The 26,154-nt window shown below is 42.0% G+C and overlaps 1 protein-coding gene across 1 annotated transcript; it reads left to right on the top strand.

Annotated features, from left to right (window-relative positions):
* Window positions 1-16,078: 16,078 nt before the first annotated feature.
* LOC140538096 (trace amine-associated receptor 9) lies at window positions 16,079-25,916 on the top strand. The gene is made up of 3 exons (XM_072660521.1): window positions 16,079-16,654; window positions 22,309-22,676; window positions 23,402-25,916. The coding sequence occupies exons 2-3, from the start codon at window positions 22,403-22,405 to the stop codon at window positions 24,274-24,276; spliced, it is 1,149 nt and encodes a 382-aa protein (XP_072516622.1). The 5' UTR covers window positions 16,079-16,654; window positions 22,309-22,402; the 3' UTR covers window positions 24,277-25,916.
* The last annotated feature ends 238 nt before the right edge of the window (window positions 25,917-26,154 follow it).

A 26,154-nucleotide genomic window follows, 5' to 3' on the forward strand; every position in this document is an offset into this window, starting at 1 on the left:
CGTTTAGGACCTTGAGGTTGCCCGAGAGGTTCCACGTACTGTAGAAGTGTGTTGAGGCCAGCTTCTGCTCAGAGTTCACGTTCAGGAGCAGGTCACCCTGCCAATCAACGGCAGTCTTTACGGCAGCATGCTGCGGTTCCAGGTTTGGTCGGCCTAGCCGTTTTTGTTCAGTAGCTGGTCCCCTGGGCTCAACCCCCAGTCCCAGGTTCGATTTTGGTTCGTCCTCTTGTTTGCCACGTTCATGTTTTTGTTAATCACTGTCATGCAGTCATATTGTTTTTGCCTCACTTGCCCCCTTTTGTTTATCCCCTTGTGTTAATAAATCTGCTTGCTTTTACTCCATCTCTGCGAGTGCTCGTCCCTCGGTGTCTGGCCTAGCACGCCTTGACATCAAGCTTGTATTTATTGAACTGTCCAGGAAAGCAGAAGGTGACAATGGCCTACTGCTATAAAATATCTGCATTTTATATCTGTGTATTTATTCTACTGCATTTGTAAGCCTCTATAAATGTTCAATTTCTACAAAATCTATTGCTTATCCAGGTAGATCCAGGTAGACCCAACCCACTCAACAGTACTCTCCCCCTATCACATGTAAGGCTCACACAAGCCTCCTCAGACACTTGCACAACCAGCCACCACCTCTTTTTTGAACTGCCACTGATACAACATCGCTGGGAAAAGTGCACACGCCCGTGCCAATCAGCATCATGCTAAAGTGATGTGTAGGTAGAGCCATCTATCCACCTGGAGAGAGAAAGGCCAATTGTGCTCTCCCAGGCTCCGGCTGCTGATGGCAGGTAGAGGTAGTTTATCTTGCATATTTTGCAAGTGTTCTTGGTTTGGACTCAGCTGATATGTTTGTGAACAATATCAAACACTGGCATTGGCCCGCAACTGTCATATTAGTCCATCCTTATTAATCACCAAATGTGAAACTGTAAGGATGCAAGATGGAAGCAGAAAACACTGAAACTGTAGATTAATACGTTTCCATTTTCATTTAATTAAAATGTTCAACATTATAAAAAATACTAGATTTGAAGCAAAAGCTGTGCTGTGTAGTGTCCAGATCTATAGCTTTAGCCATGTGCTCGTTGTAATGCCACCTGGACGGTGAACAGCCAGTTCTTGAAGTTGATGACTTAAAAGCAGGAAAAAATGGGCAAGCAGGAAAATCAGAGACACTCTGACAAGCCAAACTTTGAAGGCTAGATGATGTGATGGTAAACAGCATCTTCCAAACGTCAGGCAGGTCTAGTTGGGTATTTTCGGTGTGCAGTGGTCAGTACCTACCAAAAGTGGTCCAAGGAAGGACAACAAGTGAACCCATAACAATATCATGGGGGCCTAAGGCTCATTGATACGACTCAGGGAGGTCTTACAGCTTACAGGACTGATGCTAACATATTGTTATCAGATACCACCTTCAGAGCTGTTCTGGAGGCAAGAGGGGATCTACAGAGTGGTGAATTCTAAAGGAGGGTCCAATGTTATGGCCCTAAACTGGAGCCTTATACTGTTGTACTGTCCAATGTTAAAATCCTGTAGAGTAAGCTAAAGCATCAAATCGGAAATTTTCACCATATGCACTAAACATGTCCTGTGCTGAGTGAACAGACTGAGTAGAGCACAAGTCATTCTTCTAATATTTCGGCACAAAGGCAGTAACCATATCCTAGCAACACAAGCCATCTCGTAGCGTAGGCCAACACAATGACGCGGACAAGCTGAAGAGCCCCTCCAGAACATGGCCTTGATCATACACATTATGCATATACAATTTTCCACCGAAAACAAAGGAGTGCTTTTCCAGTGAATGTTCAAACAGAGCGCCGTTCAGACAGAGCTGCCTACGTGATTGGCTTGGCTTGCAGTTGGTGCATCGTCTCCAGGGAAGATTTGTCTTTCTTAGCATGAATCACTCTAATCCAAACTGACCTTCTGCTACTGAGAAATCTGATAAACACAATCAATGCGGATGGTTGAGCTGAGCCAATCTGATCAGCTCTGGGTACCTGAGGGTGGAGGTCTTATTAGACATGCTAGCTATGTAAACACAGGAGAAATTAATGTTGCTTTGGCTTCATGAACTTTGCTAACATGCAAAACATGTTCATGGCAGTGTTTTTCCTTGCTACTTACACAGTTATGTACATCTATATATGTTTTGTTTCCAAAAATTAATGATAAAATCATATTGGTATGCTTATATGTAAGTCTTGGTGTTGCTGTGGAAAAAAAGGCATAGTCTATGTTTCTCAGTGAGGCTGAGCTGAACCACGCTTATTCACAGGAGCCAATTCAAGGTCAGCTGGATGAAAAAAGATGTTTGCCGTAGGTTGGTTTAATAGTAGGCCTTGATGCTCAGAGAAATAAGACCTATTATTAAGGACATACAGTGGTGTTACTAGGATTCTATCCTGAATATGTCAAGTGGGCATGAAAAACGGTTGATGGCAAATTGCTGACTGTTGTGCGCACATAATAGCATAAAAGCATGGTGGCATTTTGTAATTTATGAGGTTTGCATGACAAATGGGTCTAAACTGCTTTAGAAATCTGAAGAACGGCATTTCCGTTTGATGGTGTGGTAAAATCATAGTAAATTAAAGGTAAGTAGGCATCCCAGAGGAAATATGTATTGCTCAAATGTTAATTTCTGATGTTTTAGGAGACCTATTTTTGATGTCACATACGCTTCATTTAGAGATCGGCTTTCTCACAGCTTAGGAGGAATAGCACATGAGGGATGTGATCTCTTTCCTGTCTTGATTTAATCTGTTTAAAGACTCCATGTGTTTTAAAATAAACAGGAATTATTGAGTACAGCGACGACAACACTGCTAAATCATTCAGAAGTTTACCCCATAATGCAGACAGGCTTATTACACAGTAAGGTGTATTATTCAGTAATAACAGGGACTTCTGTACAAACTGGTGGGACTATTCTTTGGTAACAGAGGTCTGTAATAACAACTTTGGCCTGCTGGTGGGCCGTAGGCTGTTTAAAGAGTTCTACCAGAAGACTCTGGAGACATGAGGGCAGTAAATCGTAGGTGTAGTATTGACAGTTAATGAGATGGGAACAATGTTAGCAAGTTAGAACTGTTAACTGTCTTTGGCATAGGCCCTGACGTCAGCCCAGGTCATCGCACCACCTGCAGAACTTAGAGGCAGGAGGCAGAGCATAATCCCGGGCATCAAAAAAAGCATGTCATTAGAGGTCATTTGCACTCAATTTCTCCCCAATTTGGGCCGCCAATTTACCCAACCCGTATGTACTCTCTCCCCCCATTGCATTGCCCCGATACTACTGAGGGCGGACCATCACACGCCCCCTCCCACGCGTAATTTTGATATCAGTACTATGTTGGATGACACATATGTTGGATGTTGCCAGTAATGACACAGAGGGCCCTAACTTGCACCCTGCACAAGGCACGTTGCGATGCTCATTGCTATCTTACACACCGCCAACAGTAAATTTTTATGATTTCCGCCTGCGTTGTTTAAATAGCAACGCTGCTTGTCAATATATCTACACCGATGGGCGTGGTGGTCTCGAAATGAGGTGTGTTCAGGTCAATTTCTGGTGTATTGCTGTGTATCTTGGCAATAGAAAACACAGGAGCTCCACTGACAGACTGACAGACGTCAACAGTCAGATGTTTGTTGCTGTCTTGGCAGTAAATTCTCAACACAGGCATGTGCAGCCCAACGCACGTACACCCCCGCTTTGTTCCATTGAAATAGCAATCCGCCAAAGTCAGACCACACCTGGCTCTTAAAGGGAATGGCTAGCGACACGCTGATTGGTTTATTGCACGTTATGCTCAAAACACATCCATGATTAATTACTTAGAACATGACTTTTGCACGTTTTGAGCCACACAAGGCTCACTTTTCGGATCGTTATGATAGCAAAGACACACCGGCACGCCCTAAATTATTATCATAGACTATTGATAATTTATACAGATTAGAACATTAACTAATTAACCTTTGCATTGCGATATTCTGATTTTTTAATGAAAGATTCTTGTACATAAAGCAGGCTTGATTTTACCTATTTTACTGCAGTAATAGGAATTTAAAAGCTTTATTTTTTAAGGTAATGTAATTAGTGTTGATTTTTTATAAAAATGTCAATGTTTTAGTATTAATTCAGGGCGCAAAAGTGATGATGAATCAACATCAGTTTGGAACGTTGATTCAAATAAGTTAATGTTGACAATTTCACATTGATTTAACATCTATTCCATGACTGATTGCTGTCTGGGGTGTCTCTCATACATAAATGAATACAAATGTTTTCTAACTATTTCATTTTGAACCTCATTCCATCTATTCAGTCTTTGCATATTAATATGTCTGCATGTTGCCTACAATCACTTCTCCAAAACAAGCTTCAAATAAATGTGTGTCATAGCCAGTAAATTCAGCTTCACAGCTTGTGCTTCAGATGGGCTCATTCATAGCTCTGGAGAAGTGGGTGGGCCGACAGAATGTGCTGAATAGTGAGGTGGGGCTGTGGGGCTACATAATGCCGCCGATGCCTCGCAGCCACCCTCCTCTTTGTGCAGAGAAGTGTTACATAGCATCTGCGTAGGTCCGTCATGCCCACTGTCATACTTCTACAGAAACACGCCGTGGCCTCCAGCAACGCCATATGCACTCACACATGGGTTCAAGAGTCCAGACCCCTTTTATCATGCTCACAATTCATTACTGGGGGTAAAATGAGACCTGACAAATAAGTAGAAGGTGAAGCTTCACCTCGAGTAGGTTTTGACAACACAGCCTGGTCAACCTGCAAGCATTCTCTCATTTTTAACGCTCTCTGCACCGGTACAGATGTGAACTGAGTCATGCCTTGGAGGCAACAATAAAGTGCTTCATTAAGTCATTATCTAGCCGCATTATGTGACGCACTTCACATTGAGAGCATGCTTACTGTCAGAGCCACAGAGGAAAATCATTTGAGTTTAGACAGGGAGCCATTTGCCAACACAGTTGTGCATAGACCCAATTTAATTTCCTTTCAATTACTTCCTTTCAATGTTCACAATTGTGTAGCTGCCAGTGATCTCACTTCATGTGATCGAGTCTCAAGTCGCTGGGTTGAGAGCCTGAGCTGAGTCTTGAGTTTCTGGGTTGAGTCCAAGTCAAGTGTGGAATCTCTGGACTGACAACCTGAGCCAAGTCTTCTGGGCTGAGTCTGAGTCAAGTCTTGAGTCCTTGGGTTGAGTCCAAGTCAAGTGTGGAATCTCTGGGCTAAGACTCTGAGCCAAGTCTTCTGAGTTGAGTCCAAGTCAAGTCTTGAGTCTCTGGGTTGAGTCCAAGTTAAGTGTGGAATCTCTGGGCTGAGACTCTGAACCAAGTCCTCTGGGCTGAGTCTGAGTCAAGTCTTGAATCTCTGGACTGACAACCTGAGCCAAGTCTTCTGGGCTGAGTCTGAATCAAGTCTTGAGTCTCTGGGTTGAGTCCAAGTCAAGTGTGTAATCTCTGGACTGACAACCTGAGCCAAGTCTTCTGGGCTGAGTCTGAATCAAGTCTTGAGTCTCTGGGTTGAGTCCAAGTCAAGTGTTGAATCTCTGGACTGACAACCTGAGCCAAGTCTTCTGGGCTGAGTCTGAGTCAAGCCTTGAGTTTCTGGGATGGATTCAAGTCAATTCTAGAATCTTTGAACTGACAACCTAAGCCAAGTCTTTCAGGCTAAGTCTTGAGACCCTGGTCACTTCATGTGACTAGTATGTGGACTATTTCCTGATCATATTTTAGCCACATGCATTCACACTGGGTAGTTAAATATGTCTCTGGTTCATTAGACTGAAATCCGAATGCTGTGTGGGTCAAAATATGTAAATCCGCTTGTTGCATGGCAATCCATTCAGCAGCTTCCTGTGCTAAGGATGGTTGATATCTCGAAATTTGTATGTCCTCCTTAATTACCTTCCTCACAGGAATGGAAGCATCTTGGGTGCGTTCACATTTGCAATTGTATGTGGCTTGACCCAGTACTGTGTGATATGGCCTCAAATCCATATTATGAATCATTTTGCCTCGATTACAGACTGGGTGGACTGCAGTCATGTGACTACCAGGCAGTAGTATGTTTCTAGAAAAACTGACATGGGCAAGGTTAGGTATTTACGAGGTATGACGAGGTTCCGAATGTCAGTTGTCTATTAATTGCCCAGCACTAGCTTCACATTTTCCAGATGAACAAATGAAGTGACCTGGTGTAAATCAAAGGGTCTGTCTCATGTTTCATAAGTGCTAGTACAACGTTAGACAAGATTAGCTTGGTGATTTTAGGACCCTTATATTGGTCCATGCTTCAAAGCTTTTTTCTTATTACTAGAGAAGTTATTTTGTTACTTTGTTACTAGTGGTTATCAAATGATTTCCATTAGTAAAAAATCTTGGTGTAAAAGATTAATAACTAAGTAATGAGTCTAGCACTTAAGGGTTTAACAGCTGTCTTAGATGCAATCAACAGTGGAACCTAAGTAGGTAATTGCTCAGACATGAAGCAACCCATTAGCATGGTGATCAGAGCGATTCATCCTGTCAGCCTGCATGGGCTTTTAATAAAGTGCTAATGACGGGGCTGTGGTGTATTTCGGCCCACAGGTGTATTAAGGATGGAAGTGGGTCATCTGTCCTCCAGCAGGATTCCAAGCATGACCTCCCTACTGGCCTAATGTTTTTCCTCTACCCGTGATATTTTTTGTTTTCTTCATATTTTTAATTAATGGCATTTTTAATTCACTGACTGAGGATGCACTGCTGTAGCCGCACGCTTTCTCATTTGCCAGGTCTTAAAAACATGAAGATGAAAGTGAGCTCATAACAAGCTCCAACTGCCATCATGCTGCTCATCAAAATATGGAGCGGTAGGGGCAGGTTCCCAGCAGCGATGCAGCTTATGTTGCAGTTAAACGATGCTCCCCTGTCCTCCAGCTGCTGGAAATCAGGTTATGCTGTCTCACTACCTCCGTTAGTGTGTAACAGACATATCAAAATATCAAAGACCTTCGGTTTTGCTTCTAAACATGAGTGTTGATGAGCAGCATGGGTTTTTTAGACATTTGATGAATGTCTATCCCTGACTTCCTCTCCCACTGAGATTCAGATATACATGACTCAAACTCATTAGCCCTATGATTATGGTTATTACCTCATATTTGCTTGTATCTGCAGTCTGCACTGATTTTAAGTTCAGATGAGCTCCTGTCCGTGTTTGCAATCGGTCTGGTCCATTTACCGCTACTTATATCAGCGGAGTGGAAAAAACTGTGGGTTGGACACTCAACTGCTTGGTACTTTTCAGCCTTGCTTCGATCAGAGTCTCCAAAAGATGGTGTTCTTTTTATGTGGCAGCATTTTCCTTTCCATTTTTTTTACCTAGTCCCTACCTTCAATTTTAGATCCTCAATTATCCAACCCACTCGTTAGCACTCCCCCTCAATCTCATGTAATGCTCCTGACACTGGGAGGGTTAGGATTTCCACATGCCTCGTCCAACACATGCTCAAGCAGCCACCGCCTCTTTTTAAGCTGCCGCCGATTCAACATCACAAGGCAACAATGGAGTGATGTGGGGAGTGAGTGTGCCATACATCCACCCAGAGAGAACAAAGCCAATTGTGCTCTCTCTGGTTCCAGCTGCTGATGGTAGACTGTATCACCCAGCATTCGAACCAGCAATCTGCTGGATGGAACTGCGTTCTCATGTGATATGGTGCAGAATCATAGTAGCTGTTCTCTCCGGACAGTATCTGGATCTACTTTGACCGGATTCTGTTTACACTTATTACAATTTCCTATAATTAATTTTGTCATCAAAATGTCCTGCTCCAGGAGACTGTGAACAGTTTAGAGGGAAGGTGGGGGTTCAACAGCGCAGTGGAACAATAGATGATTCCCGCATTCCTGTAACGGCTCCATCAGAAAATGTGGCGGACTGTTTTAAACACTTACCTCCTGGGAAACAACACTGAGAGATCGAGTGAAGGAGATGCCAGGTGTAAAAAGGCTCATGGAGACCAAACCAAACAGCTAACAGACAATGACCAGAGCATGGAACGAACCAACAACCTCAAGCCCCTGGAACTGTGCAAGACAAACACTGCCCACCCATTATTATTATTATTGTTGTTGTTGTTGTTGTTGGTGGTGGTGGTGGTGTCAATAATACATTTATTAATTTGCTCATTTATTAATTTATCCATCCTGCTTTTGCAAGCTAACGTAACTTATTAATTCCCCTTTCCTTCCCACAGTGAGACAAATCCAGACAAAGCGAGAGTTAACACCAAATACACAACACAGATAATCTGTCTGAGAGACTGAAAAGCTGTTTTTCTGTTGTTGTTTTTGTTTATTTCCACATCACAGCTCCAATAGAAAATTAAACCAACATACCCCGGTACTTTTGTGTGTTTTACTGCTCTGACACACACACCCTTCTAGTCATGAAGGGTTTGATTTGATAGCTGGGAAAACACAACACAAAGGGCACACGTGCCCACAAGTGTCAATTAATTTGATGCTGCGAATCCTTTGAGAGAGATGTGAATCAAAATCAGGGAACCTGAAATCTTTTAATCGCAGCATTCATCTCAACAATGCTTAACAATTCAGTGAACTTACACTTACACTGAGAAAGCTCCAGGCTTTAGCGCTAGGGAGCTCTTTATTATTTAGTTGAATTCATATAGTATTTATAGTCCGTTCCTTTGAAGCAGTCCCTGGACGGGTTATATTGCTAAACTGCAGCTATACATGAAAAACAGTTGTGAAAAGAGCCCTAGAATGTCAAACTGTATTTTCTTTGGCATAGTTGATTAATTAGAGTTCCGAACATGGAGCTGACATACCATGAACCATGAAAAATCTGGCAGAACCAAAACAGAGCTGTAAAACAGGCCAATTACAAAAGCCCAAAAGCTCAAAAACTGTTACATCACAGTCGTAGTCTCATTATATTTACACCTTCATAATGTATATAAACCCAGCCAAGTGAAACCCGTAGTCAAAGCTGGCAAAACAGTAAAACATCACAGCGACTTCAGGAGAATATGGTGTTGTTGATCCTAGAAAGTTGCTCATCGCCTCCAGACTAGTTATTGGAATACCGGTTGCTAAGTAACCAGGCCTCATAACCGTGGCTTTTCCTGTGCCAGTGTCCGCAGAAGGGGACCTCAAACTTGGCACACAATGCAATGAAAGCCAGGGTTACATAGCGGCTAAAAGCTTACATTAGCTGATACTAGCTTTTACCTTTTCTTCTCTCCATCATACTCAAAAACAAACTGCACTACCTCTGATGAACCAACCCGGAGCTAAACACACACCAGAAGGGAAACTAGGCTTATTGTTTTACTGGTAAGACTCAAAAAAGCTAAACCCAGGGAAGCGGTTTAGGGGCAAGGCTAAAAGCTAACCCAGCTACAATCTCTTCAGCTTGCTAACAGCACATCGCGCTGAGAGGACACAACAAGAGGACAACAACACTAAGACTCGGAAATAATTACAATGTTTTTATGAGCCGTCACTGGTGCCGTTAACCAGTCAATACAAGCATATTGTATTCGAAGGGAAAAATAACCTTGTTGTGTCAGAGCATTCTTTGCCTCAATCAAAAAGTAATTATAAACTAACCTTCAAATTCTCAATAAATGAATTATTTAACACCTTTAAACATGAATTTCCATCAGTCTACAGTGTACTGTAATATTACAGGCCAGGGTTTCACATTATATACATATTAAGCTCAGTGAGAACAAAGTGTAGCAATGCTTTTAGTCTAGAACCAAGAAGACCATTGGCATGGATATTGTTCTTTATATCAAGCAGCACTTCTGAAGCTGCTGATAAAGGCTTTTGTGCATACAGCATACATATCCTACAGCAAGCAACCAACCAAAGCACATTATACATACAAATGTCCATGGGCAGAGCCTGATGCAGAGTGAACAGCGCAAAAATGCAAAAAGAGGTTGTGTAAACATCTGTATTGGACAGTGTGTCCTATGTGAACATTGCTGATTATCTCTATCATTAGTATCCATTGTGTACTGTACTCAGTCTATTAGACACAGAGCAGAGCTCACAGGGAAAGTGCAATCTGACAAAAAGTTTTTAGTGTATTTTTAGACGCCACCAGACCGTCTGTTCTGTAAGCAGCTCGTTTAATGTATTCGCTTACTGGGGAAGACCCCAACCATGACGAACTGTGAAAACGGTTTATGCGTCCAAAAATCCTTTAGTTTACCAGCTAAGAGCTAAGAGGAATGGACCCGCTAGCAATTCAGCAATTTTACAAATTGATACAGAAGTCATCTACAACGTTCTGAAGTTCCTTCTTCAGAGAGAATGTACTATATCTCTATTATGCCCTGTCTACAGCATGTAGACATATTCAGTCACTGAGCACACTATTAGGAACACTGTGCTAATACTGGGTAGGCCTTCCTTTGCTCTCAAAATAGCCGTTCATCCATAGAACCTGCATTTATTGGAACCTGCAATTCTGAGATTCTGGTCTATCACGCAATTCCTGTGGATCTTTCAGGAGCACTTTCATGCTGTGAATCTCCCGCTCTACCGCATCACAAGGTGTTTTATTGAATTCAGCTCAGGTGACTGGGAAGACCACTGAAGACCACTGAACTCATCATCACATTCATGAAACCAGTTTGAGGTATTATTTTGCTTTGTGACATGGTGCATGGTTAGGCTGGAAGTAGGCTTTAAAACTGGGGTGTCAAACATACGTATGTTTCAATCCAGGGCACCTACTGACAAGACAAGAGTCTCTGGTCAAACTCAGAGGCAAAACCAACCAGAATTCTTCCTTTTTGGGGATGGGTGGGACAACAGAGAGTCAAAGCAAAGTGGCCAACCTGTTCACTCAACGGCCATCTTTGCAATGGCGCTGGGCAGTCTTTTCCACTCAAACAAGACAAGGCCTGCATCTCTATGAATGGGGAGAGACTACAATACTGGAAACTGAAGGTCAAAATGTCATTTGTCAGTCAGTCACTGTTCCACTGTTTCACTTTAGCCAAAACGTGCTAATGATATTTATTTATTTCCATTAGCAAACAAAATATCAAGCTCCTTTAACATTGGACTGCGTGTAATGCAGCCCGTTACCTCAAATGAGTTTGACACTCCTGCTTCAGAAGATGGGCAAATGGTGGACATGAAGAAATAAGGTTCTCAAACGATAGATTGGGATTAACAGGCTCAGTGATCGAGAAAGTGTGCAGAGAAAGCATGGGTTCCTAAAAAAGTGAATTTTTAAGAAGAATTTCATTCAGATTATATATAGCTGTAGATTGAGAAGAGGTGGAATCCACCATTTGTGGGCCATTTTGACACCCAGACACCAAGCACTGGTCATTAATATTCATTAGTGCATGAAAAATTCATACTGGTATATAGAGAGAGCACTGCTCTGAGAACCGGTACCATATCTTTATGAGCGTGACTTAAATACAGAGCTGCAGATTTTTATTACAACATATGTGGTAATACAGGAGCTGATAATGCTCCAACTGAATGTTAAGGCTGCAAAATTATCAGCACACTTTGGGGTGAAAAAGGCTCTTAACATTGTCTTTGTTGTTTATCAGCTTGATCCTGTCTGGAAAACATGAAAGACCAATGTGGCAAAACGCAAATAAAAGATCATTTACCATTAAGTTTTTACCAGGTTTGGGATGCAGTGAAACATTGGGAATAAATATTCGGAATACAGAAATGAAGTATCTAAATTACAATTTATTTTATTTGTATATAATAATATTTGTCGTTTATTTAGAGAATATTTTATAATATATCTTTATATATATTTATAATTTATCTCAGTGTTACTAAACTCTACTAAAGTCTGAGTAGACTGATAAATCACTGCTGATCAGTTATTTATCAGTTTTGCTAATTCTGTTCTTATAATTTCCACATGGAATAATTCCTTTTTACAAAATAAAGAAAAGAGGTTGAGGTTAGGGTTGTATTATGTGAATCAGTCAAACACAGGTCTTTACCCAGCGTTATTCCTGACTGAAGTAACTACACATAACTGTTGCTAAAGCTTTTTATGTATTTGTGATCTCGGTAGGGGACTGTCTTTAAGATTACCATAATGTTACAGTGTGTGGGGTGATGTACTGAGTGCACATGCTGAGTAGGGGCAGTGCTTAGAGTGGAGAGGGGAATGCCCGACTAAAGATCCTCATGGGCAGCAGCTCAGTCAGAAAGGAAATGACCCGCTTTTAAGGAGCCTGCAGCTCCATGCTCATGCTGACCAACACCCACTCTACTCCACTCCACAAGGGCACATGGACAGAGAGTAATATGGAATTAATGTGCATGTTTGTGTGCCAATGTGTTTAGTTTTCTGTAGGGACCATATGGCACCAGATTGATAAGATACAGCATTTAAAGTCATTAAGAAGGCAATGGAAACATCCACAAGGGCAGATTGGGGAGCAAATATGCCAAGATGGCTTGAAAAAGGAAAAAAGCTTTATTCTTTTTTGCATTTTAGAAATGTCCAATAATATAATTGCACAGGTCGCACAGGTTAACCCCTTAAACAGTCTATGGCTCACCGGTGGGCTGAAAGTGCAATTACAAACTTCTATTACCAAAGAATAGCCCCACCAGTTTGTACTGAAGTCCCAGTAGTTACTAAATACTACACCTCAGTGTGTAATAAGCCTTTCTGCATTAGGGGTTAAGGTAATTAGGGGTAGCCCAGCCACATTTAGGCCCTGTTCAGACGTGGTATTAACATCTGTCTCAACACAGCTGGCTACCAGCATTGATAGTCATTTTTAACAGTTTGAATGTAGGTTGTGACATCAGCTGACAAAAATTCAGAATACTGACAACAACTGACATTGATGTTTTAAGTTGTGATGTTAAAGTAACCAAAATCCAAATCTTCCAAATGTCACATGCCAACGTCATATAACATTTATTTGTGAGGTTTGGTGACCAAAACCCAATGTCTGCTAACTTTATATATATATATCAGTATATCAGTATCAATGCCTGTCTAATGTTTGCGCTTGGTGTCAACCCAGTGTTGGTTTTTGACTGGTTTGCGGCTTTGATGAATGTCTGGACAATGTTGAGTTGGTAGGACAACACGAATTTCATTTTCAACTAAAATTCATAGTTTCTCCAACTTTAAGGCTGATTTCTGCATCAAGTCAATGCAGACTCTACGGCATAGCCTGGACAAGTGATCTACACCATTGAAAGCATTCATACCTGTGCGTAGATGCATCTGCATTGCTTTGCAGCCAGAACACTAGTCTGGTGAGGGGGGGGGGCGTTCTTAGCCACTGTGTTGACTCTCTTGATGCATCTGAAACATAGCAGATTATTTTGTATTAAGTTGGAGCAAAAGAGCTGTTGTTTACTTTTACTAACATTTCAGCAACGAAAGAGAGAGTAGCTGGTGATAGATTTGATTTGTCATGTGCAGTCTGCAGTGGCGCGACATGTAGTTACATGTCTGAGTAGATGTCTGTCAGACTATGGTTCGGCATAGGGTACGCAGCTATGCGTAGACTATAAGTAGGCTGTAGCATAAAGTTTATGCAAAAATATGAATGAGACATGTAGTTGTTTACAACCTGCATTTTCATGTCACTTGCAATAGAATGGAAATAGACAAACAGCACGTTCCTGTATTGCAGTGCGGATAAATGTATGATTACAGGCATTTTTGGAGATATGATGAAGTGTGTATGAATAAGAATTTTGTCTTTATTTAACCTGTACTGCTCTGACTATAACACCCTAAGAATTAATTTTCAGTAAATACATTCAAAGCAATGCAAACCAGATCAAGTTATGCCAATGGAGGAAAAAATAAAAGAATAATGTCATATTTCAGTTAGTTAGGTAGTTAGCCTATTACACAGTACTATTATATAACAGGGTATCCACATAGGCCCACTCATTTTGTCACATTGGGTATAACAACAATGAGCTACATTGTTTTTGACAATGAATGACTGGAAGGGAAATTAAGTGGTCTGTGGAAAAGTCTCACTTTGGAATTACTGTGCTTTTAATGTGCTTTTGAGAATTTCGATGTGTTTGGAATCTGTAGGCTTCCAATTTTTGCAGCTTGCATCTACCAAAAGCCAAACTCCACCACAGAGCCGAATAGTTATATTTGTCTTAATACCATGTTATCAAGCAGCACTCAGCCACTTTTCTCACATCTGGTCAGAAAACAAATGGTCAGGAAAAAAGCATGATGTTTAGCTGCTATTTCTGGCAGGACACACAGTAACCAAACTCCTCTGTTTTATTGTCAGGGCCCTTGGTAGGCAGCAGAGCTTCGAGTACAGGCAAGTCTCCAGTCCAGTCTATAACCAACATTTTTACCATTTTTGCCCATACATTTATTTATAATAAATGTATGGGCAAGTCAAGTCTTAAGTCAATACACGCATTTCTCAAGTCATGTCTCAAGTCAATACAGACGAGTCTTAAGTCAATTCTCAAGTCATGTCTCAAGTCAATACTGGCGAGTCTTAAGTCATGTCTCAAGTCAATACGGGCGAGTCTTAAGTCAATTCTCAAGTCATGTCTCAAGTCAATACAGACGAGTCTTAAGTCAATTCTCAAGTCATGTCTCAAGTCAATACGGGCGAGTCTTCAGTCAATTCTCAAGTCATGTCTCAAGTCAATACGGGCGAGTCTTAAGTCAATTCTCAAGTTAATACAGGCAAGTCTCAAGTTAATACAAGCAAGTCTCAAGTCAGGTCTCAAGTTAATACAGACAAGTCTCAAGTTAATACAAGCAAGTGTCAAGTCAGGTCTCAAGTTAATACAGACAAGTCTCAAGTTAATACAGACAAGTCTCAAGTCAGGTCTCAAGTTAATACAGACAAGTCTCAAGTTAATACAGACAAGTCTCAAGTCAAATCTCAAGTTAATACAGACAAGTCTCAAGTCAGGTCTCAAGTTAATACAGACAAGTCTCAAGTTAATACAAGCAAGTCTCAAGTCAAGTGTCAAGTTAATACAGACAAGTCTCAAGTCAAGTGTCAAGTCAGGTCTCAAGTTAATACAGACAAGTCTCAAGTCAAGTGTCAAGTCAGGTCTCAAGTTAATACAGACAAGTCTCAAGTTAATACAAGCAAGTCTCAAGTTAATACAGGCAAGTCTCAAGTCAAGTCTCAAGTTAATACAGGTGAGTCTGAAGTCAAGCATCAAGTCAATAAAGGCGAGTGTGAAGCCAAGTCTCAAGTCAATACAGTCAAGTCTCAAGTCAATACAGGTGAGTCTGAAATCAAGCATCAAGTCAATAAAGGCGAGTCTGAAGCCAAGTCTCAAGTCGATACAGACGAGTCCAAAGTCAATACAGACGAGTCCAAAGTCAATCCTGCAGTCAATACAGGTAAGTCTGAAGTCAAGTCTGAAGTTAATTATTGGGCAAGTCATTAACAGGTAAGTAATCAGTATAGGCAAGTCTCATGCCAAGTCCCAGGTCAATGCAAGCATGTGACATGAGTCCATGCCTCTGCTTCTGATATATTTTGTGTGTGTGGAAATGATTTAACTGTGTTTTTCAATGGAAAGAAAAAGAAAGAAAAGAGTGTGAGGCAGCCTTCTTCATAAAGAAGGATATGGAATTACCCCACACACACAGAAAAGCTGTGTGTTTGTTTATGTGTGTGGAAGATGCAAAGTGGAAGGGAAATAGAGAGCGAGAAAGAGAGAGAGAGAGAGAGAGAGAGAGAACGGGATTGCTGAAGGAAATGGGTTTTGGAAGCAGCAGTAAGAGCTGTGAGCAGACGCAAAGCAAAGTGACAGATATTAGGGGAGGGGGTGTATGGAGCATGATGCTGTAGACAGCTGGGGAGAGCTCAGGGCGGGGGGAGCATCCCCAGCTATAGGAGCCCCCACAGGGGAGGAGAAGAGAGCAGACACATGACATACGAACCACAAAGGGGGGGGGGGGAGTTAAGGAGGAGAGAGGAGAAGGAGGACAGTGGAACAGAGGTGTCACTGTGAGCTGGAGCTTACGGCTAAGATTGTGAAATAGAGAGCGAAAGAGATACAAATAGAGAGAGAGAGAGAGAGAGAGAGAGAGAGAGAGAAGAGAGAGTAAGAAAGAAAAGAAAATTAGAGAGAGAGTGAGGGAATTGGAGAGAGAGGACATTTACTTTAGACTTGACATGAACAAGGAAGAGAGGAGAGACCACCAGATGAAACCACGCAGAAGGAACTACTGGGGGGGAGGAGTGTGGTAGCAAGGTAGAGAGGGAGAGAGTGAGAGCGTGAATGAGTAAAGAGAGATAGAGAGGGTAGAGCGAGGAGAGCGAGGAGAGAAGGAGGGAGATCTCTGCTGTGAGCCACAGAGGTGCTGAAGGTTTAAGGACAGATGCGTTAAAGTGTACTGGCTGCTGAGAGCTCCAGCACGTGATGTGTGTTCTCACTTGATACTGTGTGTGTGTGTGTGTGTATGATGCCCCTGCTGACCCTGGACCTACCTCCACAACACTACTGGACTCTGGTCATACAGACATCTCGCTGACCAATGGACACTACTCTGCTCTGCCATATGTGTGGAACTAAGAGGATACCTTCCATCGGCATGCAGGTAAAAGAGACTGGCTCAGTATTTTTAGGTATTTATGTATGTAATTGGTACAAATTCCTAACATAATTTAACATTTTTCCATTATTATATATGGAAATATATAATAAATATAATGGAAATATATTTTCCATTCATTCCAGATCAGTTCATCTAGAAAACCAGTTCTTTGTGTGGAAGAGCTCAATAATTAATGAGGATGCAATCAATGGTGGTAAAGTACAGAAGCAAAGTGCTTCCCAGTGTTTGGAGTTTTGTTGGAGGTCATGTGGAATGGCTTTGAGTCTTTAGAGTTTGAGCTCAGCTGGGCTAGGCTGTAGCTGTATCGTAAGTGCTGGACTTCCAGAGGTGCTGGTTTGATTCATGTGCTCAACAGCTTCAGCCATGGCTGTCCTTAGCAGATCAAGGAGCTTAAAGAGGTGGTGGGCAGAAGGATTAGGACATGTATTGTCCAGGATGGGTCTTGGCTTGGACATCAGGCTCTACACTTTACTCTGAGCAAAAAAACATTCATTGGCATATAACCATAGTGGAACCTTTTTGGTGCTATTTGTAATCACTTTTGAAGGTTCTTTAAAGAACTACATACTGTTGAGCGATGCGAGGTGGTTTCATGAAGAACCATCTTTGTAAAAGAGATGTGTGTGTGAAGATCCTTTTAAAGTTTTAAAGAACTTGATGTAAGAAGGAGCTTTACCAATGTTAAGGTTCTTCACACTCACAAAAAGATTACCAAAAAGATTCTTCAAGGACCCAGAAATGGTTATTCTATGCTCAAAGAATCTTTTGTTGCACCTTTACTTTTAAGAATGTATGCAAAAAGGTGTTCTACCAATGCAAAAGAATCCTTTATGCAAGCAAAGAACCACTTAAGGAACCAAATACAGAACCATTGCCTTTACTAAGGAACCGCTAAAGAAACCATAAGAATGTGGAAATCCTTTCATTGGTAGAGAACCTTTACATGGTGTGGAAGTTCTTCAGAATTTATGTTCATGCATCTCATCTCATTTACATAAAAAATGCATTGAAAGGGTTTTGGAGAACCAAAAGATAAAAGGAATTAATCACATTGGACAGATTTTTGATCGATATTTCAAATCGATATTTGATTTAATGAGTTTTTTTTTTTTTTTTGCTGAACTAGTCCCCTAAAATATCAGCATTTTATTAGTTTTACTACATTTGTAGCTCTTCATCCAAGAAAAAGCAGCGTCCCAAATTTTAATGGTAACACATCAAAGAACCCATTTTCGCACCTTTGTGTTTAAAACTGTGGAGGCATGTAAAGAATGAAGGGTGGAAGAACAAGGCACAAGGCAGAATAAATAGAGCAAGCTGCACGATAAAGGATTCAGCTGGGGAAGAATCAGGGCAGAAAGAATGGGAGACCGAAAGAGAGATTACGACCACTCCTCTCACGTGCAGGTCAGGAGAGTGACAGAACCCCAGGCTACAGAGGCCACAGCGCCGGTCGCTCCATTATTCCAGATGACTGTCCGCTGTAGCACAGCCTGGCCGCAGAGTCTTGACCTCGCCCCCGGCAGGCTGAACCCACCAGTGGGATGGCGTGATCCTCTTCCACACTGGCCCCCTTATATATCCAGCCCAGAACGCTCCCTATGAGCTCAACCTAAATTAGCCTAGTGACAGTAAGCTTGCTTTTGGCCCGGTTGTGTAAGGCAGCTTTGTGCCTTAGTCCTGTTTTACCATCTTCAAACCTCACTCAAGAAAGAAGAGCAATGGCTTTTGTTCCTCTAGTCAACACAGACACCATATGGTTCCTATCAAATCAAAATGACTTACGGTTAAACATTTGGAACAGTACCATTGGTCCGTGTATCGTGTATCACTAGGAATGGACTAACAGCTGCCACTATGGCCCGAAAGGTCTCAAGTTCAAATCCCGAGCCAGGCAGCTTTGCCATCAGCATCCGGAGTCAGAGAGAGCGCAATTGGCCATGCTCTCTCTGGGTGGGTAGATGGCGCTCTTTTCCCTCATCGCTCTTAAAGCAATGTTTGCCGGCCCAGGCGTCTGTTAGCTGGTGTGTCGGAGCCATTCTGTAAGCATGTCGGCTGTCTGGCAATGCCTCACCCTCCTAGTGTCGGGAGCAGTGCTAGTGTTAGGGGTAGCTACGAACGGGTGGGTTAACTGGCAGTACCAAATTGGGAGAAAGATTTGACAAAAACAACAAAAGCCAACAGAAATAGATAGACAGATAGGGATGTCCCACTGCAATTGGTCCAGTTCTAAAATTTCACAATGAATGGACCAATAGAAATAAATTTATTTTATCATTAGATTACCATTTTACAGATTCTTACAACGACAATATGCAACATTATATTATCTGATAATAATATTATCTCACCTGTCTTCTGCTACAGCATCTCTGTATTATTAAAAAAGGATAATGACTTTAAAAAGATACACCCGGGATGAGCACTTAGTAATAGATTTAAATAAATTGTTTCATTAACACTTATTTGGACAAAAAAGCAACCAGTGGAGGGAATCTATGTTCATTATGGGGCAATTATGATGGCACAGACGTAATTCATAATGAATAGGATCCTGCATACACTATGTCCCTTCTGGCTTCATTAAAAACCTGCCCTACTTTTTGCTAAATGCATGTGTAATGAAAGATGTAGACCTTTCAGACGTAGAGAGACTAAGAGGGTGTACATTTATGTATGTGCGTGTGTGTGTGTGTGAGCGTTCAGCAAATTTCAGTGTGTGACGCTGTGTCCTGCTGGGCTCCTGTCATAACCAGCAAGCAGCCCCAGCTGAGCCTCTACTTTAGCACTTAATATTTAGCATGCTAAGTCTGAGTTACTGAGGCTGGAGTGTGGGTGTCCGGACAGGGCAGCTTCAGACTCCGGGTACGTGCTTTAAGCAGACAGTTCCATGGCCTTTACCGAGAGAGAATTAATGACAGAGGTGGCAGCTGAGCTAATGAGACTGGTGATGGTAGCAGAAATGGTGGGCTCAGTCACTCAGGTCACACACACACTCGTTAGGCTGTGTGGCAGTTCCCGGCATCTTACTTAAGTTCCCACATCATAATTAATGTCTTTCTCTATGCCTTTGCCATTGCTACTTTGACAAGCTCTAATTAACGTACATTAGCTAGCAGCAATACGCTAGTTCTTCTGAAAGCTAATCGGTGTGGAGGGTCAGCAATGGAATAGACTCACTTTTTTTGCACTCTTGGTTCATTGAAAGTGCTTCTTATTGGGGCAGTAGTTGAAACAAGGCGAATGTGACCAGAACAACACGTTTCTGCATTTCAGTTGAATAAAGAACACAAGATTATACTGATTATACTGACTCCAGACCAGCACAAAATCATCATCCATATTCAGCTGTAATTAGCTATGTAGGCCTAACTGCACACAACTCAAGTTAGCTAACATTAACTAAGCCATTTAAATTGTCTATAAATCTTGTTTTTACGAGGTTCACTCATTTCCGTTTCAAAAATGGAAGTCATTCATTTTAATGAAAATAACAAAACTGCATCTTATGAAGCTGGTTTAGTAGCCTAGCCTTCTAATGGGTTTAATGGGTTTAAAAATGCAGTCAGTAAAATATGTAAGACTGGTTTTCAGGACCAAAGCATAGCATAGCATATTATGCTAATGGGTTTAATGGGTTAAAAAATGCAGTCAGGATTGGTTTTAAGTGCCAAAACATTAGCCTAGCACGCTAATGGGTTTAATGGGTTAATAATGCAGTCAGTAAACAATATATGATTGGTTTTCAGGACCAAAACATTAGCCTAGCATGCTAATAAATTGAATGGGTTATAAAAATGCAGTCAGTAAACCATGTATGATTGTTTTTCAGGACTACAACATTAGCCTAGCATGCTAATGGCTTTAATGGGTTAATAATGCAGTCAGTAAACAATATATGATTTGTTTTCAGGACCAAAACATTAGGCTAGCATGCTAATAGATTTAATGGGTTATGAAAATGCAATCTGGAAACCATGTAGGATTGGTTTTCGGGACCAAAACATTAGCCTAGCATGCTAATGGGTTAAAAGGGTTACAAAAATGCAGTCAGGATTGATTTTCAGGGCCAAAACATTAGCCTAGCATGCTAATAGATTTAATGGGTTATGAAAATGCAGTCAGTAAACCATGTATGATTGTTTTTCAGGACCACAACATTAGCCTAGCATGCTAATGGGTTTATGAGGTTAAGAAATGTAGTCAGTAAACCAAGTAGGGTTGATTTGTAGGACCAAAACATTAGCCTAGCATGCTCCCTGATCATTTAGCTAACTGTAGCTACTAAAACTACTGAGAGTTTAACTCCTGACTGCATTTTTGTAACCCTTTAAACCCATTAGCATGCTAGGCTAATGTTTTGGTCCCGGAAACCAATCCTACATGGTTTCCGGGACCAAAACATTAGCCTAGCATGCTAATGGGTTTAAAGGGTTACAAAAATGCAGTCAGGATTGAATTTCAGGGCCAAAACATTAGCCTAGCATGCTAATAAATTGAATGGGTTACAAAAATGCAGTCAGTAAACCAGGTATGATTGTTTTTCAGGACCAAAACATTAGCCTAGCATGCTAATGGGTTTAAAGGGTTACAAAAATGCAGTCAGAATTGGTTATCAGGGCCAAAACATTAGCCTAGCATGCTAATAAATTGAATGGGTTACAAAAATGCAGTCAGTAAACCATGTATGATTGTTTTTCAGGACCACAACATTAGCCTAGCATGCTAATGGGTTTATGAGGTTAAGAAATGTAGTCAGTAAACCAAGTAGGGTTGATTTGTAGGACCAAAACATTAGCCTAGCATGCTCCCTGATCATTTAGCTAACTGTAGCTACTAAAACTACTGAGAGTTTACATTTAAACGAACGTAGCAAATCAGTACGGTCAATGAATTAAAGCTTTTTTGTTTTAGAACCCGAAATAAGTCACACATAAAGTTGTACCTCTCTTAAACAGGGCATATCTTGGAGGGAGCAGCTACACTGCTTAGCTTTTAGTTGAAAAAATATCACATTCACCACTGAAATGACCTCTCCTACCCTTCCCTCTTGCGGTTCAGAGGAGATGCTAAGTGTTTAGCTTTCCTTTTCCGCACCTATCATCTTTCGTTTCCCTTGATATCTGCCACCCTCGCTTTCTTCATGCACTGTAGTCAAGGGTAAAGCACGGTGAGGGGAAATTAGGACCTCTGAGTCATTCCGGGTAGAGACATGAATTAGCGAGCAAAGAATGAAAACAGATAGACTTGTTCATTTGATTTGAATGAGAATTCTCTACAAGGCCGGTTTGCTACCAGGGGATTATTGAGAGTTTGGTGTCCAGACATTCATAATCTTTTTAAATCCTCCTTAAAAATCTGCCCTGTTATTTCTACGCTGGTGGCAGCATTGGTATGGTCACAGTAACGCTACACTGCTGTTTAATGTACGTAAATAGAATCTCTCCCTGTCTACTAAAGCAAATGTGCTTAATTAGACAGCCATGTTTTATGTCACATGTGTGTGGGGGGAAAAACATCAGCAATTCACAAGAAACTGTCCATAAATCATGTAAATATTTGCATACATGACGCCTGTGTCCTTTCGCCTGTATGATGGCTAAATGTATGTTTTCCCCCTCTCTGCTGTTTGACAGGGTTGCCATAAATCTGAAAGAACAGACCCCAGCAACAGATTCACTTAGGACCTCTCAGCACCTACATCCCCCTTGGAGGGTTCAGTACTGCATCATGGCTGCAGTGGTGGCCAACCTCAGCGTCCCCTGGGGGACAGGGGTGCTAATGGGCCTCACAGACACTCCTAATCAGACGGAGACTGCGTCCCCAGGGCCAGGCCGTTCTCAAGCGCCTCTCTGCACCGTGTGCTGCTGTGGACTTCTCAACCGCACCCTGGCTGTGGTGTTCATGGTCAGTCTGGCCTTCGCCATTGTCGTGGGCAACGTGGTCACACTCACGGTCTTCATGCAGACGCGCCAGTCCCGCACACCACAGGGCTACCTTAAAGGTATCTGGAGAGATTTGCAGTACAGAATTGTATCCAGAAGAGGGCGGTGTGTGGCATGTTTGGGTACAACTGAGCAAATTGCTGGGTTCAATAATTATAAATATTATATATATGATATAATACAGTGATTAAAATGATCATTTGAACAGAACTTAATTCCAAATGCAGGAATGATTCCATGATTTGAGGTAGCTTCTACTAGTGTTTTTAGGTATACAATGGGGTTATGTCCAATTTATAGATACCAGTGTGTCATCCCTACTGAAAGAAAAGCATGGTCAACTCATGCTGGTTAAGCTGGTCGATCAGCATAGCTCTTGACCGTCATAGGGTGATGATTTTATCAGATTTTTATGGTTTAGTTGGTATACAAGCTTGATAAACCTGACCAAGCTTAACAACCAGTATGACCAAGCTTGACCATGGTTGGTCAGAAGACGCTGGTCTTCCAGCATGACCAAAATGACCACATTGGTCTACCAACATGACCAAGCTGATCGACCAGCATGACCAAAATGACCAAGCTGATCGACCAGCATGACCAAAATGACCATGCTAGTCTTCCAGCACGACCAAAATGACCACGCTGGTCGACCAGTATGACCAGCATGACCAAGCTGATCGACCAGCATAACCAGTAAGACCACACTGGTTGGCAGAAATCCTCTAAATTTAATGAACAGCCTTGTTCCAGTGTATCATTAATCTCTGCCTCTATTCCACAGTGTCCCTGGCTGTAGCTGACATGATGGTTGGAGTCTTAGTGGTGCCATTCTCTGTCTACACTGAGATATCCCTCATGGTGACCAGCACTCCTCCTGTGTGGTACCAGGGCGGATCCGCAGTTGCACAGTGGACGTCTCGCTCTTGGCAGCCCTGCATGATGATTGGCCCAGTGTTCGCTGGCTGTACCTTTGTGTCGATCAGCACAATCTTCTTGATGACGATAGAGCGCAGCGTGGCCATCTTACGGCCGCTCCACAAGGACACTCTTGTGACCCGGCGGCGGACTCTTCTCCTGATCCTTGCGTCCTGGGCCGGCAGCTTTCTGCTGGCCATGGCACCCCTCCTCCTGAGCAAGAGCTTCACCCTGGAGTACAACGAGTGCAGCCGCATGTGCAACTACGCCCCGTTGCTGGTGGGCCTCCAGCTGCCGGCCGACTCCAACATCATGCTGCTCTTCCCCGCCTTCGACTTCACCCTGCTGGGTGGCACCCTAGCTGTCAACATCATGTCTTTCACCAGCATCCGTCGCTACACACGCAAGCGCAAGCTGCTCTCGGAGGGCAGCCTGGGCCTGGATGCTGGAGGGGCCGGAGGCTGCCCCCACAGACCTTCCTTCTCAGACATTAAGGCGGCTAAGACCATCGGCATCCTCACCTTCGCCTTCACCGCCTCCTTCTCGCCCATTGCAGTCTTCGTGCTGGGCAACGTGGTGGGCTATACCTGGTGCAACTTCTCCTTCTTCGCCTTCTGGATCCTGACAGGGAACAGTTGCTGCAACGTGATCATCTACAGCGTGAGGGACCAGCGGTTCAGGAAAGGCATGATGCTGCTCTTTCACAAGGACCGCTCACCCCCGCACTCTGAAAAGAGCTGAGCTTAGGTGCTCAGGCCAAGAAGTCAAGCACAGGTCTCCACCACAGCTTCAACTCCGTTTCTAACTCCTCACCTTCTGCTCATGCGAGCGACACTGTTCTTTTCAGGAATTTCTCCAATAGAGGGCTTTTTAAACAAAAGCTTGCACTTCAGGGACAAAAAAACAAATCAGCTCCATGAATTGTGGCCAGATTCTTTTGTTTTCTTTGTCTTACGAAGGACAATTATCTATATTTTTATTCATATTTATTACATCTTCAGAGTTGTTAAGTCATTCATGTTGACCAAAATACTTGTTAGCCTCAGAGGCACCATTAAAATAAGATATTACATATGTTACATATTACAAATATTACATTCTGCACTTTATCCTCCCATTTAGGGGGTGGTTTTCACGGGCACGGTTATACCCCAACCAATATTATCATGTTACAGAAGTCAACAAATGTAGCGCTAGGAGTGTTGCCCAAGGACTCCTATTGATATAGCGTAGAATACTTGCCCAGGCAGATGATCCTGGTCTGCTCTGTGTAGGCAACTACGCTATACCAACTATCTAGCAAGACTTGAGCCAGAGTTTAGTTAAACAATAAAGCCACGACAACTGGTAAAACCTTAAATTTCTACAAGCAACCCAAGGAATAGGACATTTAGGACTATCAGACTTTCAAAGCAAATGTTTAAATCTCTTAGTGTCCATCAGTGTTTTCCTGTCAGGAATCTAGAATTGCTAACAATACGAAATACTTCATACATACAGGACTGGGCGATGGTCTTTAAGAAATAGACTGTGAAACCTTGGGTAATCCAGCAAGGCCTAAGAGTAATGACTGGCTTACTTTCAACTCTGCCCAGAAAACCACCCTGTTATTCTCCAGGATTATAGGGAATCTTTCTTCATTTTTGAAGGGATTTTTTGGAAGGTATCATTAAGTGTTTTCTTTTGTATTATTGATTTTATGTCATTTTTTGTAAGATTTATTTCTCACTAATTATAAAGGTATGAGTCTTTTATCTACAGAGAGTTACTGTTTTTCTAATCCTGATTATCAGCAGCACTTTTTATATGTCGTATGTCAGGAGTAAAAAGATACAACTGCCTTATTACACAGTAGATTTTTAAATATTCGCCACCGGTGCAACCAAACTGCTTCCCTGTGAATTAGTGTTCCATGTCTCTGATTTGTCAGTGTCAGTCTTCAACCTGCAGAGCAATTTCCTTTGGGAGATTAGTGTGTCATAGTAATGGAGGCATTCAACTAAATAAAAAAAAAGGACCAAAATAGTCAGCTGGAAATTGGTTCAAGATTGGTGCATTCTGCCCCTGTCAGCTCCCCCACAGTTTTAAACTGGCAGACTGTCTGAATTGACGTCTAAGTAACAGTTTTTATATTTAGCTGTAATTCTCTCTTAACCAAGGGAGATATTTTTAACGTGTCTGAATGTCAGGTAAATCAAATCACTAAATTTATGCACTGTTATGATTAAACTCTTTTAAGTGATCCTAAAAAAGCATTACACCAATTTACACTTTCCAGCTGCAGGTTCTTTCATAAATAGGACGAAAAGGTTTGGTTATTGTTGTGACTATTCGGTAAGCATTTGCTGTGGTCCACACTCAGAACACTGTAATGTACTTTATCGGTGTCGCGTCATTCATGACGATGGATGATGAATTACAGTTTTTTTAATAAACATAATCATTTCAAACATCACGTTTCTTCTCATTTTCTCGTTGTGCACTTCCTGCATCCAAGGACATGGAGACTGGACTGGGCATCTCACAGTCCACTGCTTAACTATTCTGTTTCAGCAGCTGTAACCACCAGTAAAACAAAATGACCAATATCTGTAGTCATTTTTGATGACCCCAGGATTG

The sequence above is a fragment of the Salminus brasiliensis genome, chromosome 17 (genome assembly GCF_030463535.1).
Source record: "Salminus brasiliensis chromosome 17, fSalBra1.hap2, whole genome shotgun sequence".
Classification (NCBI taxonomy): domain Eukaryota; kingdom Metazoa; phylum Chordata; class Actinopteri; order Characiformes; family Bryconidae; genus Salminus; species Salminus brasiliensis.